This window comes from Schistocerca cancellata, chromosome 5 (assembly GCF_023864275.1).
Source record: "Schistocerca cancellata isolate TAMUIC-IGC-003103 chromosome 5, iqSchCanc2.1, whole genome shotgun sequence".
In the NCBI taxonomy this organism is placed as follows: domain Eukaryota; kingdom Metazoa; phylum Arthropoda; class Insecta; order Orthoptera; family Acrididae; genus Schistocerca; species Schistocerca cancellata.
In genome coordinates this window covers 539,375,605-539,397,312 of record NC_064630.1, presented here as the reverse complement: position 1 = coordinate 539,397,312, position 21,708 = coordinate 539,375,605, and the positions used below count along the sequence as shown (strand labels likewise).

At 41.7% G+C, this 21,708-nt stretch overlaps 1 protein-coding gene across 1 annotated transcript in view; it reads right to left on the bottom strand.

Annotated features, from left to right (window-relative positions):
- Window positions 1-21,708, bottom strand: part of LOC126188322 (neuronal acetylcholine receptor subunit beta-3-like) — a 126,035-nt gene that overhangs the window by 29,710 nt on the left and 74,617 nt on the right. The window contains exon 7 of the mRNA XM_049929916.1: window positions 1,816-1,968. Within this exon, the coding sequence (XP_049785873.1) occupies window positions 1,816-1,968 (153 nt within the window). The remainder of the gene's footprint in view (window positions 1-1,815; window positions 1,969-21,708) is intronic.

Sequence of the window (21,708 nt, the reverse complement as noted above, 5' to 3'; positions counted from 1 at the left end):
CGCATGCTTGAATATTTCTGGTATCTCAACTGCAGATTTTTCAGCGCTCATTTAACTTTAGGACTCTGTATCTCAATATGAACAAAAGTGGACTGGTACCACTACTGAAATAAGACCTTCATTTAGTAGATTACTGGCGATAAGAGAAGAAATTTCTATAGGCCCATTGAGTGGTCCACGGGCAGTGGGATATAGTGATGTTGACTTGTGGCAGGAGTGTAGTCTTAGAATAGGTTCCTCATGTCAATTCTGCAAGGGCTCCATTTATGTATTAGTGGATATCAGCTTGTTCTTTTTATATTTATCAGTGGAGATGCAGCGAATTTCTGGTTTTGCGTAGAGTGTCTGACGTTCTTTTTTTCTTTTTTTATGTTCTATATATTTACTTCGGCTAAAAGGCGTTTATGAAATATTTTAGAATAGGTAATTGGAGATGAAGGTAGCTTGAAGAAGTTGAGACAAAGTATTGTTAATATAATTTGTCACACAGGTTAAGAAATCAGCTTGTTAATAGAAAAAATCTTTCATGTGCAAGATTGCAAAGAATATCTTTTTCGTTGAGTGTACAGTTTTAAGAAAGCTCATCTTGCCTTTCACATTGAGGCTAGTGAGAGGGAGATGGTTGACGCTGTTCATAACATGCGACATGAGGGTCGCTCTTGAGTGGTATTTACCAACAAACCTACAAGCTTCACTGAACGTAATGAAATCCCTATTGATATTGATAGCATTCATTTTTCTGATCAAGCATAGTAAACATTGACACCTATTGGAAGTATTCCCCAAAGTGAATCTCCGGTACGACAGGAGAGCAGAGAGGATTTGGACAGATTCATGTGCTTTGACTGTGATCTGACTCGTCATTTTGCACACAGTTGTAATACGAGCCGACAAGGACCAAAGAAAGTGTTGTGTACATAGATCCGCCTAGTCAGCGCGTACACAACTTTCCCACTAGAGCGCGCCCCGCTAAGCACAACAGCGCAGGCGCAGCGCTCGTCCGTCTCCGCACTACGAGATGGCGCTGCCATGGAGACGGAGCAAATTCTGCTTCCGCCGATTCGTGTATTAATATGTAACGCAGCCAATGAGACTGCTGCTAACGTAGAATCTTTTCTCCCCGCGGATCACACTGGCGCAGTGATACATGAATGCACGAGGTATTATAACGAGTGTACAGGCCTCCAATTAACCAGTCTGCATTTGTCTGCACCAGTCTGTACCAGTCTGCGTTAGAGTACCAGTCTATAATCAAGTTTCATTCTGCGCCTAATAAGATTACCATATTCCTGAACATAGCCATGAAGATAAATGTATAGACACTTTTTTCAAGTCTCAGAGATATGTGAGAATAAGATCAACGTACCAATACCAAAGGAACTTCAGATTGTCAATTGTAAATAGCATCCAGAACCAAGTTAAGTAATTTTTATGCTTGTTATTATTTTAATAAATGTGTGTGAAAATTAATCAAGTTCTGTTTACAGTTGGTCACCATCAATCTGTTACTCTAAGCTTGCAAGTGGCATTTCTATCGTCTGACCTAACGGCAGAAGATAAACACGCCACGATAAGACCAGGAGACACATTGCTGACACTCGCCTGCTTCGTTAGAGCGACAGGTCAAATAATCTGATGGTGTGTGTACCGAAGATCTTACAGTAGGCACACCACAGAAAGTTCGGCGGTTTCGGAAACGGAGCCTAAATAGAGGGGCGCACAGCGGTTGTAATAACCGTACGGAAAACAGATGACGGTGACAGTACACCGGTCTTTTCCTGTGAAGCGGGCTGGGAACTGCGCTGCGGTACTCACCGACCTGCGGCGCGCTGCGTCCGTCCTCTGGCATGGCGTACGACAGGCTGTCGATGACGGCGCAGTGCAGGAAGACGGAGAGGGTCGCCAGCAAGAGGCGCTCGTCGCAGCTGATCGGCAGGAACCAAGTGCTCACCGTCAACAGGACCAGCACTGTGGACACAACACTGTGAGAGACTTCTGTGTCACGACTTACACACCTCGGTCCACGTATTACTGTAAATTACCTATAGTTTAGGCTGCATTGTTTATAGTTGCTTATTCATCACGTTACTGCCTATTGTCTAACAAACCAACGTACGTTATGTGGTGTCACCGCCAGACACCACACTTGCTAGGTGGTAGCCTTTAAATCGGCCGCGGTCCGTTAGTATACGTCGGACCCGCGTGTCGCCACTGTCAGTGATTGCAGACCGAGCGCCGCCACACGGCAGGACTAGTCTAGAGAGACTCCCTAGCTCTCGCCCCAGTTGGACAGCCGATTTTGCTAGCGATAGTTCACTGTCTACATACGCTCTCATTTGCAGAGACGACAGTTTAGCATAGCCTTCAGCTACGTCATTTGCTACGACTTAGCAAGGCGCCATATTCAGTTACTATAATTACTATTTTCAAGACTGTATTCTGAATAGATAATTTTGCGAACCATGTACCGTCAAGAACGACGTTCATCATTAATGGATTAAAGTTAAGTATCAAACTAATTACGTCCGCTTTCTGAATTCTCATTCCCTGTCATGTTCCAGACCTCACGTCAGTGTAGTTCTTCCCTCGTCACGCCAGCCAGGGTGAGCTAAAACACGTGCATTTCGGCCTCCACTTGTAACACGGTGTTGGCTCTACTGCTAACACAAACCGTTATACAACTCACATTTTTGTGGATGATAATAAGTGTCCATATTAATTATTTATTCCTGATCTTTTCAAACAATGCGAAGAAGAATAGCTAATTCTAGAAAATGGTTACACAACTACATCGTACAACTACAAAACTTGACTAAAATCGCTTAAACACTTACTGAACTACTACTGTTAGTACTATTGATTTTGTTCTGTTTATGTTCATTTATTAGAGTGCATATTCATTGTAGGTGGTTTATTTCCGTTAATTGATCCGCGCTAATACTATCCTACTGCACAGCCATTGTCTGGTGCATTCCTTGAACACAGGACAGCACGTCAGCGGCAGTTATTTCAAGTACTCTGTAACGCCCCAGAATCGACATTCCGGCTATCACTTGCAGCAATCCAATATAAACTCTAAAATACCATTTCGTTCAGTGGCCGCTGACCTCAGCTGCCTCCTCTCCATTTACAGAATGCACTGAGGTGACAAAAAGTAATGGAATACCTCGTAATGTCGTGTCGGAGCTCCTTTTGCCTGCGATAGTGCAGCAACTCGACGTTTAATTGACTCAACAAGTCGCTAGAAGCCTTCTGCAGAGATACACACCGACGATGCCTCTATAGCCGTTTTAATAGAGACAGTGTTGTCGATGCAGAACTTTGTGCACGAACTAACCTCCAAATTGTGTCCGACGTATGTTCGATTGGGGTCATTTCGAGTGATCTGGATGGCCGAATTATTCGCTCGAACTGTCCAGAATGTTCTCCAATTGCCAACATGTGGAGCCCGTTGACACGGCGCATTGCCAGCCATAAAAATCGCATCGTTGTTTGGGAACATGAAGTCCACAAATGCAAATGGTCTCAAAGTAGTCGAACGTAACATTTGCAGCCACTGACCGGCTCAGTTGGACCAAACAACCAAGTCTATTCCATGTAAACACAGCCAAAGTCGTTACGGAGCCACCACGGTGCCTTGTTGTCAACCTGAGTCCGTGGCTTCGTGGGATCTGCGCTACATGTGAGCCCTACCACCAGTTCTTACCAATTGAAAACGGGTCTCACCGGAGCAGGTCACGGTTTTCCAGTCGTCAATTGTCCAACCGATATCGTCACGAGCCCAGGAGAGGAGATACAGGCAATGTCGTGCAAAAGCACTTACATCGGTCGTCTGCTGCCATTAACCATTAACGCCAAACATCGCCATTCCGTCCTAACAGATGCGTTTGTCGTTGATTTCTGCGATTATTTTACGCAGCGTGGCTTGCCTGTTAACACTGACAACTCTACGCAAACGTCGCTGCTCTCTGTCGTTAAGTGAAGGCTGTCGACCGCAGAGTTGTCCGTGGTGAGACGTAATGGCCGAAATGTGGCATTTCCGGTGCATTCTTGACACTGGACTATTGTATTCTCTAACTATTTACGAAATGGAGTTTCCTATGCATTTAGCTCCAACTACCCTTCCGCGTTCAAGGTCTGTTAATTCCTGTCGTGCGGCTGTAATCAAGTCTGAAGCCTTTTCACACGAATCACCTGAGTGCAAACGATAACTGTGTCAATGCGCTGCCCTTTTACACACTGTGTAGACATTACTGCCGCCATCTGTAGATGTGCGTTTTAATATTCCATTACTTAAATCACCTCGGTTTGTAATGCCTAGCTGGGACGGCAGCATGCTGACGTGTAAAGTATTTCTTGACTTTCCTGGATACTGCGGCTGCAGTATCGTCCAAGATGCACCAGGTTGACTCGTTCCTCAGTGGAAAAAAATGTTCAAATGTGTGTGAAATCTTATGGGTCTTAACTGCTAAGATCATCAGTCCCTGAGCTTACACACTACTTAACCTAAATTATCCTAAGGACAAACACACACACCCATGCCCGAGGGAGGACTCGAACCTCCACCGGGACCAGCCCCACAGTCCATGACTGCAGCCCCTAGACCGCTCGGCTAATTCCGCGCAGCTCCTCAGTGGACGTTTGGGATCCAGCATCTTTAATGCGTGAGGACCACTAACCGCTCCGTCTTCGTGCGGGATTCAGTCGCATAGTTTGTGCTATGGTTTGTCCACACTGCCGCAGGCGCAACGATCATTCATGTTTTGACTTTGTAAAGATACATAGCACACGGGTTACAACCGGTCAGGTACTCTATCGGTCCACTCGACGGGTAGAGAAGTCTCGTTTTTAGTGTTCTCTGGTGCCTGTAGGGACCCAATCATTTTTCCTCGGTTGCCATGTGTTATCTTGCATTAACTGAAAATGTTATGGGTGAGACAAGCGTAAAGGCATGTGTAAGACTACAGTACATGATTCACAAAAAACAGAAACAATATAGGCTTTTCATTTTACCTAAGTATCGTTCTGTTTTCAGGTCGTAAAAAGAAACTCAGTCAATGACTAGATCTTGAAAAAGACGATGGCACGTAAATGAGAGAAATGTAGATGAAGCGGCGTAACAGCTCAACCTTTCACGTTGGTAAGGAGAATAATATACAGAAGTGTGAAAGAACATTGAGGATCTGCTAGATTGGATATTTAATGAAGGTCCAGGCACCAGAGGAAAAGGAATTGAAACTCAGGGAGAAGGAAAAAAAACTTTGAAATCTGCCAGTGACATTATAATTTTACCAAAGACATAAATAACTTGGAAGAACGGTTGATCGGAATGGACAGTGGATGTATACGGCCCAGTCACACCGATGTGATGCATGCCACCATGCAAATAACCACCACTCAGGTCGGCGCGTGGTAGCCCTAGCAGTGGAATAGTGCACTCATTGCAGAAAGAGAGCGATTTATCTAACAGAGGGGCATGATCATTAGCTTTCGGTCCAAGCGTGGGAGTATTTCCAAAACAGCTACCGTACGTACGAGATACCGTGCATCGCGGAAATGCGCTATACAAACCGACTTCCAAGCAACTGTGGTGCACCAAGCGCTATAGATGACAGGAATAAACGACGTTTGCAGAGATGTGTACCGGCGAACAGACGTGCAACTGTTGAGCATCTGACCGCACAGGTGACCCGAGGAGGTATCAACCTCAACGACCGTTCAGCGAACGCCTGGTTTACGCACCCATACTGACTGCTATTCATCGGTGACGAAGCCTTTAATTTACAGGCCACTACCGCAACCGAACTTCCACTTAGTGGCAATAGGTGACCTTTTCAGACGAACCGCGTTTTGTGCTTCATCGTACATGTGGCCTTTGGCGTGAAAGACGGGAAAGTCTCAAAGCCAACACCCAGCATTTGGTATGGCCTGGGGAAGGCTTTCGTCTATTCGTCGGGTGATCTCACTACTCTGGAGCCGGCCGCTGTGGTCGAGCGGTTTTAGGCGCTTTAGTCCGGAACCGCGCTGCTGCTACGGTCGCAGGCTCGAATTCTGACTCGGGCATGGAAGTGTGTGATGCCCTTAGGTTAGTTAAGTTTAAATAGTTCCAAGTCTAGAAGACTGATGACCTCAGATGTTAAGTCCTATAGTGCTTAGAGCCATTTGAACCATTTTTGCTACTCTGGAAGCTACAACGGTTCAATAAAAATACGCGTGTCTCCCAAGGGACCATGTCCAACCTTACATGCGATCTGTTCTTCAGCACGATAGCTTCTACCACAGAACACTGCAACATGTCACACAGTTCGCAGTGTACGTGATGGTTCGAAGAGGCACAGGATGAGTTTACCGTACTTCCTTGGCCAGCTAATCCGCAGATATAAATCCAGTCGAGAATCTGTGGGAATACCGCGATCTGGTTGTTCGCGCCATGGATCTTCAAACCAGAATCCCAGCGCAGCTGCAGTCGGCTGGGCTCCACTCCACATGCCTGTCGGTACCTTCCAGACCCTCACTGACTCTGTTCGTGCACGTCTCTTATACAACTTCGGCCATTTCGGCAGTAAAATAATTGATGACGGCCGAAGAAGAGAGGATAAACTCTAAGACTAGCTATGGCGTTTCTGAAGGAGGGCAAACTGTTAACATCGAATTTAAATTAAGTGTTGGGAGGTCGTTTCTGACGATATATTTAGGTAATATAAACCGGTACGGAGGTGAAAGGGGGACAATAATCAGTTTAGACAAGGAGGATTAGAAACGTGGTGCTGTAGAGGAGCGTTGAATATTAGATGGGGAGATCAAGTAACTAATGAGAGGGTACTTGGTTCAAATGCCTCTGAGCACTAAGGGAGTTAACTTCTGAGGTCATCAGTGCCCTAGAACTTAGAACTACTTAAACCTAACTAACCTAAGGACATCACACACATCCATGCACGAGGCTGGATTCGAACCTGCGACCGTAGCGGTCGCGCGGTTCAAGACTGTAGCGCCTAGAACAGCTCGGCCACCCCGGCCGGCGAGAGGGTACTGAACAGAAAAATGCAGGAAAAAAGGCTTTTGTTGCTAAAAGTAACTATATGAAGGGATTAGTTGATAGAACTCAGTCTGAGACATCTAGAGATCATCAGGTTGTTATTGGAGTGAAGTTTGGGGGGAGGTGGGGGTTGGTACAAACTGTAAGGGCGACCAAACCACGAATGCAGTAATTTGGTTCAAATGGATGTAGGTTGTGGTAGGTATTCCTGATGAAAAGACATGTGCAGAACGAAGTAGCCTTGACATCTGGATCAATGTCAGACTGAAGATCACAACAACATGACCAACAGGGAACAACAGTTATACGGCATGAAGAAAGAAGACCAACGAACACAAAGAAAATCAGTGTTTATATTTATGCAACTGAAACTTCTTCCTAAGGCTTCCCAGTAACAATGTCATACGATTTTATTTTAATACTTCCTAGAAAACTGAAACCGAGAATCCTAACGGGCTCGAACGGGGAACATCACTTTTCCCTGTGTAACGCTCAGAACTGAGCTATCTCTTATAACATTTTTGAATTGTCAACTCTATTTACTGTAATTTTCTTGTTTCCCGATTATTTACAGATCAGAAAACTATGGAAGCGCCAGCTCCCCTAAGGAGTCCTCGTATTCACGCAAGGCATATATTAAATAAAATGTTCTGAAATCGGGTTTGCGACTTCCTGACTGAACAAGTAGGTACTATCTGTAGTGCTAAGTCTCCGGCTCGTCCACAGATAATGCGCAGGGTATAAAATGCCCAAGCATCCATGCTGACATTACGTTTGGATGATGAGCAGAAATCACACCCTTTAATTAGTCCATCATTAAATGATATCTTCTGTGGCGTTGACTTACTAATATGAAGGAGTTATTTCTGGTTTCAGTTCCAGCTGTTTTATTTACTTAGTGAAAGTAAGACTATGGGATAAGGGTGCTACCGTATGGCATGCCTCGCAGTGTGGGGATGTCGTTATGAGGAGTCCAGAATTTTTCTCCTTAGTAGGAATTGTGCCTCTGAGCACTTTGTACCAAGTGGAGATGGCAGCTGCCGGGAGTCCTTTGTGATCAACACTCCCTCAGATTCGGGAATAATTACGTATGGGCTCTCACCACAGTAACGGGTATGGAGTAAATGCTCCACGATCTAGTTATATTCGAAATTCGAAGCGTTTGTTGTCGTATGTAACTCACGACGAGATAGTGATACTATACATATTAGAAAAAATGAACTGACAGTCTCACGTTGACGGGCCGACGGGGGCGAGCACCTCGAAAACATGCTTAGGTATCGAAACCTCTACGCTTTCTAAAATCTTATACACTCGCCTTATGTATGGCGCCTCGTAATATGTGCTCGTGGAGTTTAGTCAAAGCCCACATATGCTAAGAGACGCAGTGGTGGTGACTACTTGTACTTTATAAAAGCATTTACAAACCAAATCTGCCAATTCTTTGGGTAACGGGAAGAGAGCGTCAGTATGCTGAAATCTCGTGCGTACGTGGTGGATACCGCGGTAATTTCCCTGCAAGTTGTGTGATGCCATACTGTAGGTCAAGTGTTTAGAACGATCTGTAAACCCACCCGCTCCTGTAACTCCACCGTTTTCAGCCAAGACTCATTGTTGAAGTTTGGGTTCCTCTTCATAGACAAAATGATTTATCCTTGTTCTGCATCTCCTCAGTGACATGTACCTATTCCTGAATAGTCTTGTTTGTTATTTTAATATCCTCTTGGTCTGCGTGGGCAGATACAACCAACTTCATTCCTTGAACTGATAACCCATTTATTGTAGGTCCCAATTTCTTCGTTAATGGATGCAAGGCGATCTCTTGTAACGTGGCTGATAGGGAGCAGCCTTGATGCAAATCTCTCCGGACTGATGGAAGAAAATTTGGAAATTGCAGTCGAGTTCATTGTAAAGATCTATTGAATACACTAGGGATTTAATATACGGCATGTGGGCTTAGTTACAAATCCGCTGTGCAAATAAAAAACGAAACTGATCATTACTGTGCTAACAATTCCGTCCATGATCATTTAACAATTTCTAGCCTGAAAATACATTTACCAAGAGAGAATAAAATATTCTAAAAACAGCATTTTCTGTCAAGGAATAAAACTACACAATAAAATATCCAAAGAGAGTAAAGAGATTTTTAAAAGAGACTTATTTCTAAACGCAATTAAAAAGTGTTTGGTGAGCAATGTATTAAAAATAGTGAAGGATTAAGTAGCTAACATAAATCTGGCGTCTGGTAAAAGAAAGTAACACAAGTGAATAAGATAATCGACAGCATTAATTAAACGTCTGTCATTTCACACAACACTTTCAGAATACCTTTCTTTTTTAGAAACCCTTATTCTCAAAGCTACACATCGCATAACATAGGATAGCGCAGACAAAACTAGCTTGTGTAAGTGTAAAGAAAATGCAGTGAAATCGCAGAAACGAAGAACTGAGGTAGACTTACGATTTATTTACAATGAAAAACACAGTGAAAAATACATTTATAGAAGCTGCTGAACGTGATCCCCTGCAACATCAATACACAGCTGTGCCCGTGTAAGCACAGTATGCGGATACACCCAGCCTAAGTCCGGATATCGAGGGCGGAAACTTCACGGCTGATGTTGTTGTCTTTGAGTTGCTGTATTGTGTGTGGATTTGTTTCATGGGCCTTGCTCTTCAAGCGTCCCTATAGGAAAAAATCATTTGTTGTTAGATCCTACGAACGTGGTGAACATAAATGTTTGCTGACAGTTCGTTCCTTGCCGATAAAATCAAGGACTCGTTCTAGGGAGGCCTTAGACGTGTGGCACGTTGCTCCATCTTGCTGGCAGAAGCAGCGTTGCCTTCCATATTCAGTGAGTTAAGCACAAAATCTATCAAAAAGTTCTATATGTGCAACTGTGTTGAGGGTAGTTCCAAAACATTATCGGTTCAATGACGCGCGTTCCTGTTACAGTGAACCTAACGCCGATTTTTTCATCAGGAAGTACGCTGCTGACACACCATGTTCTGGTGCCTCGTTGCCCAGTATCTCGCGTTCTGTGAATTCAAATGATTCGAAAGATGACAGCATGCTTCATCACTCATGATCCAATAGAAACGGTCTAACAAAAGTAATGTAGAATAATCTACACGTTTTTGATAGTCACCTACCCATTATTGTTGCACAATCGTCAGACGATATGCCTTCAAATTAAGACTTTTCAATATCTGCAGGCAACTCTTCCTACTTACATGCGCCTGTCGGGCCAATTTACGTGTAGACTTCTACGGGCTCTGAGTAATTCTTCGGCGAATGTCTGCAGTAACATCTGGTGTGTGAAATGAAGGATTTATTTGTTGTTTTACGTTTTGCACAGATCAATAGGAGCGCCAGTTTTCATTGACTCTATATTGCTCTCTTTGCTGGTAGTCTTCTATCCGGATAATTGGCTACAAAAATTCCGCGATTTTACTTAATCTAATCTGTTCTTCTATCGAGAAAGTAATTTTGCAAACTGCAAAGAGAAACATCTAAGTTCACTAATTAAATAAACTGAAATGCTGACAAAAGAATGCTAACAATCAATTATTGCATAAAACTGCCTATTGTGGTAGCTTTTACTCTATTTCAGAAGTCGAACTGTTGTATTCACATTCAAAGGGCAGGCCGGCTATTTTTAACTGCGCCACCCTGCATAAGGATACTGATCTAATTTTTCAGGCTATTAAATGGTAAGCTGCATTACGAAAAATGGGAAGCAAACAAGAACGTTATGATCCCTATATCAGCTGACAGTGTATGTAGTGTAACATAATTAAAGAATGTGTGTTTAATGTGTGCGGTGAGTGAGAGTGAGAAATGAATGAAAGGCGTAGTACTAGACTTTTACCCGTGTATCCTCAGTGAAGATCAGTATTTTTAGTGAGGGACAAAGCAAACTGGGCTTGTGTTGAGGAAGCTAGAGTTTCCAAATCTCTTCCAGCCATGTAGATCCAGGATTCCAATGATTTCACTAAGTTACTTCAGTGAAATACAGATAAGGCTTCTACAATAAGGCCACGGTTGATATCTCTCTCTTCCGTGCCAAGTCGTGTAAATGGCTCCATGTATAAAACACGTTTTTTTTTATGGATCTGAAATCATAAAACCACGAAATGTCTATTATCCTTGTAAAAGTGATCTATATATTAGTGAACCTGTCACTACTGCTATTAGTATTTCTAACACCACTCCTGCAGCGTAAATGGAAATGACTGTGCTAGAAACGTAAATCCGTACGACGTCAATACGGACTGCTGCAAACCCAACGCATTCAAAAACTCTGAGACGTTAGGATTTTGAACGCTCGCACAATCATTTTGCAAGTCTAGATAATCCAAGCTCAGCAGGGTGATGATTGTTCAAGACACGCAAACCGGTTACCTAGTGTAACAAAATGAGTTTAACATTCATCCACCAGGAACTGACAGGCAGTCATGACGGAAGAGGTAATTCTCCTCATTCGATTGTTGTTTAACAGTATGTAATACTTGAAGTCAGCGTTCAACAAAGTTATTAACCTGCACGTTTTAGCGATCTAGGTTTTGCCACTAGTAGGTCAGCGACAGAAGTTCATAGCACGTTATGTGAAATCAGTATGCCCAAGTATTTTATAAAATTCCACTAGAATACTATTTATATCATAAGAGTCATTATCCGGCGCAACTATGATACTTTTCAACAACTCTTATGACGTAAACGGCCCCGTGATATCTGCATTTGGCTGCTGCTAAGTTGTTGAAGGAACAACTCCGGATTTTTATTCTGACATGAATAGTTCTGACACACCCTAAGCAAAAAGCTATGTAACATTTTGCTAGGAGGCACTCACCTGACATAACCGTTGTTCCATCCTTGGAGAACAGGGCATGTGGAAGAAATAGTATCGGTAGATGAAGAGTAAACGCAAAATTGTTGTAACTAATTAACTATGGCATACCGTACCAGGTTCACGACCCATCAGCATGTGGCGAAAATTAAGGACTCACGTCCTGTCGATGACGAGGTCGTTAGAGCTGGAACACCATCTCAATTTGCAGAAGAAAGCCGGCAACTTTCTTTACTAAGAACTCTCCCTGGGCTTCCTTCAAATAGTTTAGGAAAGCCATGGCAATCCTAAACATGGATACCAGGACGAGAGTAGCGACCTACATTATTCTGGCATGAGCCACCCATCAACAGCAGCTCATTATCTGATACGTGTTGTTGTTGTTAACTGCAGAATGACCAGTTGCGCTCATATTTTATTTAGTAGTGCTATCGTCAATAATTCTCACTTTAACTCTTTCTATAAAAACTTCAAGGTTTATTCGAAATAATAAGTGTTTATGACGAAATTCGAAAATGTGAAAAACGTAAGCCAGAAATGTAACTGTTTCCAAAACTTTACGTGTCATTTCCATTACAAACGACAATGAAGTAAAGTGTTTTAAATACGTTAACGGAAGTTAATCATTATACATTGGAACAGAATTACGTTTCGTATGAACAGCTATGTTGTTGTTGTGGTCTTCAGTCGTGAGACTGGTTTGATGCAGCTCTCCATGCTACTCTATCCTGTGCAAGCTTCTTCATCTCAATGTACCTACTGCAACCTACATCCTTCTGAATCTGCTTAGTGTATGCATCTCTTGGTCTCCCTCAACGATTTTTACCCTCCACGCTGACATCCAGTACTAAATTGGTGGTCCCTTGTTGCCTCAGAACGTGTCCTACCAACCGATCCCTTCTTCTAGTCAAGTTGTGCCACAAACTCCTCCACAATTGTATTCAATACCTTCCCATTAGTTACGTGATCTACCCATCTAATCTTCAGCATTCTACTGTAGCACCACATTTCAAAAGCTTCTATTCTCTTATTGTCTAAACTATTTATCGTCCATGTTTCACTTCCCTACATGACTACACTCCATACAAAAACTTTCAGAAACAACTTCCTGACACTTGAACCAATACTAGATGTTAACAAATTTCTCTTCTTCAGAAACGCTATCCCTGCTATTGCCAGTATACATCAGTTATTTTGCTCCCCAAATAGCAAAACTGTTTTACTACTTTAAGTGTCTCGTTTCCTAATCTAATTCCCTAAGCATCACCCGACTTAATTCGACTACGTTCCATTTTCCTCGTTTTGCTTTCGTTGATGTTCATCTTATACCTTCCTTTCAAGACACTGTCCATTCCGTTCAACTGCTCTTTCAAGTCCTTTGCTGTCTCTGACGTAATCACAATGTCATCGGTGAACCTCAAAGTTTGTATTTCTTGTCCATGGATTTTAATGACTACTACAAATATTTCTTTTGTTTCTTTTACTGCTTGCTCAATATACAGATTGAATAGCATCGGGGATAGGCTACAACCCTGTCTGTCTCCCTTCCCAACCACTGCTTCCCTTTCATTCCCCTCAACTCTTATAACTGTCATCTGCTTTCTGTACAAATTGTAAATAGCCTTTCGCTGCCTGTATTTTACCCCTGCCACATTCAGAATTTGAAAGAGAGTATTCCAGTTAACATTGTCTAAAGCTTTCTCTAAATCTACAAATGCTAGAAACTTAAGTTTGCCTTTCCTTAATTTTTCTACTAAGATAAGTCGTAGGGTCAGTATTGCCTCACGTGTTCCAACATTTCTTCGAAATCCAAACTGATCTTCCCCGAGATCAGCTTCTACCAGTTTTTCCATTCGTCTATAAAGAATTCGCGTTAGTATTTTGCAGCTGTGGCTTATTAAACTGATAGTTCGGTAATTTTCACATCTGTCAACACCTGCTTTCTTTGGGATTGGAATTATTATATTCTTCTTGAAGTCTGAGGGAATTTCGCCTGCTCATACATCTTGCTCACCAGATGGTAGAGTTTGGTCAGGACTGGCTCTCCCAAGGCTGTCAGTAGTTCTACTGGAATGTTGTCTACTCCTGGGGCCTTGTTTCGACTTAGGTCTTTCAGTGCTCTGTGAAACTCTTCACGCAGTATCATATCTCCCATTTCATCTTCATCTACATCCTCTTCCATTTCCATAATGTTGTCCTCAAGTACATCACCCTTGTATAGACCCTCTATATACTCCTTCCACCTTTCTGCTTTCCCTTCTTTGCTTAGAACTGGGTTTCCATCTGAGCTCTTGAAATTCTGCAAGTGGTTCTCTTTTCTCCAAAGGTCTCTTTAATTTTCCTGTAGGCAGTATCTATCTTACCCCTCGTGAGATAAGCCTCTATATCCTTACATTTGTCCACTAGCCATCCCTACTTACCCATTTTGCACTTCTTGTCGATCTCGTTTTTGAGACGTTTGTATTCCTTTTTGTCTGCTTCATTTACTGCATTTTTGTGTTTTCTCTTTTCATCAATAAAATTCAGTATCTCTTCTATTGCCCAAGGATTTCTGCTAGCCCTCGTCTTTTTACCTACTTGTTTCTATGCTGCCTTCACTATTTCATCCCTCAAAGCTACCCATTCTTCTTCTACTGTATTTCTTTCCCCCATTCCGGTCGATTGTTCCCTTATGCCCTCCCTGAAATTCTGTACATCCTCTGGTTGTTTCAGTTTATCCAGGTCCCATCTCATTAAATTCCCACCTTTTTGCAGTTTCTTCAGTTTTAATCTACACTTCATAAACAATAGATTGTGGTCAGAGTCCACATCTTCCCCTGTAAATGTCTTACAATTTAAAATCTGGTCTATAAATCTCTGTCTTACCATTATATAATCTATCTGAAAACTTCTAGTATCTAGATGACGAGCTACTGCACTACAATTACCGCACCCAATAATTTATTGGCAAGCACGTTTCTAATTCCTTAAGCAATCACTAAATGTGCACGTAACTCAAATTATTGAGTACAGGATCTCAAAAGTACTAGTTACAATTTTTTCCACTTTCGTTGGATATGCAAGGGCCTGCTGGTTCAAAGACAGTAATAAATGAAGCTATTCAAAAGAGACATTTAACTTCGGTCGAGAGGAGAATATGTTATTCGAGAGTGAACGTACCTTGTTTAGGCATGACAACTACATACTTGACAATGAGTCACAACTATTTCACTAGAGTACTTGTTTTTTGGTCAAGAGATATCGTAGTGATGATTCCATGAAATAGAAGGTCATTAAGGACTCTTCTTACTTTTGAGGGAGTCACTTTCGAGCTGCAAGAAAGTTAATTATTTATTCAAACACCAGCAGTGAGGTACGGCTGCGGCTACCTAGATGTAAATTCCAACTGTATTAGTCAAAGTAACTGCCCGTCTTGATCGCTGTTACATCTATTGTCTTCCAAGACACGTTTTAATACACAATTCCTCAGATGCATTCATGCTAGGATACAAACATGACGTTAATGGTAAATGAATGTATCCTACGTATAGGTACATAGTTAAGATAGTTTGCAAAAATCCTGAGCCTTGAACTTGGGTTTTGAAGTACGCAGCTTGCCATATACAGCCTTTGTGTCATACTGAAATCTGATGAAAGTATAACACTAGAACGTTCTCCAACTGGTGTGAAACAAAATAAAACATTTATTCCTCAAACTAAGAGCAGTGCTGAATAACAGATGAACTAATTTAGTGCCACTGTGTTAAAGCTTCTTAAGCTAGGTTGTTCTCAGGCAGTGCACTAAAAACAGCATTATGGTGCGCTTTATAACGTATTATAATCAGATTTGTTCTCATTACCTCTAAATTTTGTTTCATGCTGATATATTCTGTGTCATAAATCATGAATCATAAATTCTTTTACAAGAAAAACATTTAAAACATCTAGATACAGGTAACCTGTCTAATGTTAAATTGTTAATTATTGAAGTCGTAACTGATGCAAAAAGTAATAGTTGAACAGACCAGTGCGGAAACTGTCTCATATTTATCTCTTATTAGTATTCACATATAGTTATCTCAGCTGCCAAAACATACAATGAATATCTTAAGGTTTATATTCTCCAATCGCTCGTCCAACTATCGCGAAGGGCGGACGACCTAGCCTCTTTTATAGATCTTTAAAATTCGGAGAATCACAATATAGGTCAGTGTGCTCTCTAGCACTGAAGCACTATTTCACTGTCAGCCATTAAACAAAAATTACTTCCAGAACGCTAGGCTCTTCTTTATTGCTCTGCAATACAGCTTGATGGTAACACATTAAAAGTTTTACAGAACTAACAGAAGAAACTGGGTCTCAAATGACAAAAATATATGAGTCGAGATCATTCTCACTGGTCATTGTAGCTGTGCGTCTTGACTGCTACTACATCTTTCTTTAAAAAAAATACATTTTAGCGCTTTATGTCCACAGTCCTAATCAGAATTACATTTAATACACTCGATACACTATATCTCGTCCGTCCTCACGTACAGCTATACCATGATTAGTCACTGTACAATTGTATGTGTGTACTGACCAGAATATTGCTTTTACTTCGTTGTCCCTGCTTAGCACGTGAGGACAACGTTTTCTGCAATTTTGAAAGTACACTGCACTTAATCCAATCCACTGCCACTACTGCATTTCGATAAAAAAAGAGTTGTGTCTACAAACATAAATGGTGTGTCAGGTACCCAACGCGCATCGAAGCGATTGCTTCACTAAAATAACACTGTATTCGTACTCCATCTACATTGTTTGGAATTTCGTGAGAAGATTCTGTCGCAACGAAAAATGCTTTTCTTTTAATGATGTCCAACCCAAATCCTGTATAATTTCTGTGATACTCTCTCCCATATTTCGCGATAATACAAAACTTGCTGCAATTCTTTGAACTTTTTCGATGTACTCCGTCAGTCCTATCTGGTAAGGATCCCACACCACGCAGCAGTATTATAAAAGAGGACGGACAAGCTTAGTGTAGGCAGTCTCCTTAACAAATCTGTTGCATTTTCTAAGTGTCCTGCCAATAAAACGCAGTCTTTGGTTAGCCTTACCCACAACATTGTCTAAGAGTTCCTTCAAATTTAAGTTGTTCGTAATTGTAATACCTAGGTATTTAGTTGAATTTACGGCTTTTAGATAAGACTGATTTATCATGTAACTGAAGTTTACGAATTTCTTTCAGCATTCATGTGAATGACCTCACACTTTTCGTTATTTAGGGTCAACTGCCAATTTTCGCACCATTCAGGTATCTTTTCTAAATCGTTTTGCAATCTGTTTTCATCTTCTGATGACTTTATTAGTCGATAAACGACAGCGTCATCTGCAAACAACCTAAGACGGCTGCTCAGATTGTTTACCAAAACGTTTATACAGATAAAGAAAAACAAAGGGCCTATAACACTTCTGTTTTACTCGATTACTTTCCGTCAATTACTACGAACTGTGACCTCTCTGACAGGAAATCACAAATCTAGTCACATAACTGAGACGATGTTCCATAAGCACGCAATTTCACTACAAGACGCTTGTGTGGTACAGTGTCAAATGTCTTCCGGAAATCCAGAAATACCGAATCGATCTGAAATTCCTTGTCAATAGCACTCAATAGTTCATGTGAATGAAGAGCTAGTTCTATTTCACAGGAACGATGTTTTCTAAACCCATGTTGACTGTATGTCAATAGACAATTTCCTTCGAGGTAATTCATAATGTTTGAACCCAATGCATGTCCAAAATCCTGCTCCATATCGACGTTAACGATATGGGCCTGTAATTTAGTGGATTACTCTTAGCACGTTTCTTGAATACCTTGTGACCTGTGCAACTTTGCAGTGTTTCGGTACGAATCTTTCGTTGAGCGAACGATTGTATATGATTGTTAAAAATTCAAATGGCTCTAAGTACTATGAGGTCATCAGTCTCCTAGACTTTGAACTACTTAAAACTAACTAACCTAAGGACATCACACACATCCATGCCCGAGGCAGGATTTTAACCAGCGATCGTACCAGCAGCTCGGTTCCGGACTGAAGCACCTAAAACCGCTTGTCCACAGCGGCCGGCCTGTGATTGTTAAGTATGGAGCTAATGCATCAGCATACTCCGAAAGGGACCTAATTGGTATACAGTCTGGACTGAGGAGGAAAGGTTGCTGGAAATTCTGGGCCTTCCCTGGTATCCAAAATAAATTCGAGTGCTTGTTATGTGCATCACCCGCTGTCTGTTTCACAAATTTGAAAATAACATCATACGAAATCACTTTGTTGTTGTTATGGTCTTCAGTCCTGAGACTGGTTTGATGCAGCTCTCCATGCTACTCTATCCTGTGCAAGCTTCTTCATCTCCCAGTACCTACTGCAACCTACATCCTTCTGAATCTGCTTAGTGTATTCATCTCTTGGTCTCCCCCTACGATTTTTACCCTCCACGCTGCCCTCCAATACTAAATTGGTGATCCCTTGATACCTCAGAACATGTCCCACCAACCGATCCCTTCTTCTGGTCAAGTAGTGCCACAAACGTCTCTTCTCCCCAATCCTATTCAGTACTTCCTCATTAGTTATGTGATCTACCCATCTAATCTTCAGCATTCTTCTGTAGCACCACATTTCGAAAGCTTCTATTCTCTTCTTGTCCAAACTATTTACCGTCCATGTTTCACTTCCGTACATGGCTACACTCCATACAAATACTTTCAGAAATGACTTCCTGACACTTAAATCTATACTCGATGTTAACAAATTTCTCTTCTTCAGAAACGCTTTCCTTGCCATTGCCAGTCTACATTTTATATCCTCTCTACTTCGACCATCATCAGTTATTTTGCTCCCCAAATAGCAAAACTATTTTACTACTTTAAGTGTCTCATTTCCTAATCTAATACCCTCAACATCACCCGACTTAATTCGACTACATTCCATTATCCTCGTTTTGCTTTTGTTGATGTTCATCTTATATCCTCCCTTCAAGACACCCTCCATTCCATTCAACCGCTCTTCCAAGTCCTTTGCTGTCTCTGACAGAATTACAATGTCATCGGCGAACCTCAACGATTTTATTTCTTCTCCATGGATTTTAATACCTACTCCGAATTTTTCTGTTGTTTCCTTTACTGCTTGCTCAATATACAGATTGAATAACATCGGGGATAGGCTACAACCGTGTCTTACTCCCTTCCCAACAACTGCTTCCCTTTCATGTCCCTCGACTCTTATAACTGCCATCTGGTTTCTGTACAAATTGTAAATAGCCTTTCGCTCCCTGTATTTTACCCCTGCCACCTTTAGAATTTGAAAGAGAGTATTCCAGTCAACATTGTCAAAAGCTTTCTCTAAGTCTACAAATGCTAGAAACGTAGGTTTGCCTTTCCTTAATCTTTCTTCTAAGATAAGTCGTAAGGTCAGTATTGCCTCACGTGTTCCAACATTTCTACGGAATCCAAACTGATCTTCCCCGAGGTCGGCTTCTACCAGTTTTTCCATTCGTCTGTAAAGAATTCGTGTTAGTATTTTGCAGCTGTGGCTTATTAAACTGATTGTTCGGTAATTTTCACATCTGTCAACACCTGCTTTCTTTGGGATTGGAATTATTATATTCTTCTTGAAGTCTGAGGGTATTTCGCCTGTTTCATACATCTTGCTCACCAGATGGTAGAGTTTTGTCAGGACTGGCTCTCCCAAGGCCGTCAGTAGTTCCAATGGAATGTTTTCTACTCCGGGGGCCTTGTTTCGACTCAGGTCTTTCAGTGCTCTGTCAAACTCTTCACGCAGTATCGTATCTCCCATTTCATCTTCATCTACATCCTTTTCCATTTCTATAATATTGTCCTCAAGTTCATCGCCCTTGTATAGACCCTCTATATACTCCTTCCACCTTTCTGCTTTCCCTTCTTTGCTTAGAACTGGGTTTCCATCTGAGCTCTTGATGTTCATACAAGTGGTTCTCTTATCTCCAAAGGTCTCTTTAATTTTCCTGTAGGCAGTATCTATCTTACCCCTCGTGAGATAAGCCTCTACATCCTTGCATTTGTCCTCTAGCCATCCCTACTTACCCATCTTGCACTTCCTGTCGATCTCATTTTTGAGACGTTTCTATTCCTTTTTGCCTGCTTCATTAACTGCATTTTTGTATTTTCTCCTTTCATCAATATAATTCGGTGTATCTTCTGTACCCAAGGATTTCTACTAGCCCTCGTCTTTTTACCTACTTGTTTCTATGCTGCCTTCACTATTTCATCCCTCAAAGCTACCCATTCTTCTTCTACTGTATTTCTTTCCCCCATTCCTGTCGATTGTTCCCTTATGCCCTCCCTGAAACTCTGTACAACCTCTGGTTCTTTCAGTTTATCCAGGTCCCATCTCCTTAAATTCCCACCTTTTTGCAGTTTCTTCAGTTTTAATCTACACTTCATAACCAATAGATTGTTGTCAGAGTCCACATCTGCCCCTGGAAATGTCTTACAATTTAAAACCTGGTTCCTAAATCTCTGTCTTACCATTATATAATCTATCTGATACCTTTTAGTATCTCCAGGATTCTTCCATGTATACAACCTTCTATCATGATTCTTAAACCAAGTGTTAGCTATGATTAAGTTGTGCTCTGTGCAAAATTCTACCAGGCGGCTCCCTCTATCATTTCTTAGCCCCAATCCATGTTCACCTACTACGTTTCCTTCTCTCCCTTTACCTACACTCGAATTCCAGTCACCCATGACTATTAAATTTTCGTCTCCCTTCACTATCTGAATATTCTTTTATTTCATCATACATTTCTTCAATTTCTTCGTGATCTGCAGAGCTAGTTGGCATATAAACTTGTACTACTGTAGTAGGTGTGGGCTTCGTATCTATCTTGGCCACAATAATGCGTTCACTATGCTGTTTGTAGTAGCTTACCCGCACTCCTATTTTCCTATTCATTATTAAACCTACTCCTGCATTACCCCTATTTGACTTTGTGTTTATAACCCTGTAGTCACCTGACCAGAAGTCTTGTTCCTCCTGCCACCGAACTTCACTAATTCCCACTATATCTAACTTTAACCTATCCATTTCCCTTTTTAAATTTTCTAACCTACCTGCCCGATTAATGGATCTGACATTCCACGCTCCGATCCATAGAACGCCAGTTTTCTTTCTCCTGATAACTACGTCCTCTTGAGTAGTCCCCGCCCGGAGATCCGAATGGGGGACTATTTTACCTCCGGAATATTTTACCCAAGAGGACGCCATCATCAATTAATCATACAGTAAAGCTGCATGCCCTCGGGAAAAATTACGGCCGTAGTTTCCCCTTGCTTTCAGCCGTTCGCAGTACCAGCACAGCTAGGCCGTTTTGGTTATTGTTACAAGGCCAGATCAGTCAATCATCCAGACTGTTGCCCTTGCAACTACTGAAAAGGCTGCTGCCCCTCTTCAGGAACCACACGTTTGTCTGGCCTCTCAACAGATACCCCTCCGTTGTGGTTGTACCTACGGTACGGCTATCTTTATCGCTGAGGCACGCAAGCCTCCCCACCAACGGCAAGGTCCATGGTTCATGGGGGGAGGAAATCAGTTTATCTTATTATTATTAGTATTTTGTATATAGAATGCGTTAAATACGGATGTATGTTAGATGATCATTTGTAGATGTTACTGTTATTCTGTCATATAAAATATAAATCCATACACATAAAAGTAGATGCGTGTGTGTATGTATGTATGTACGTATTTTCCACATCTCTTCTTAAGCCACTGACTTGAGTTCAAACAAACCTGGTTCACATATACTTTACTGTCAGGC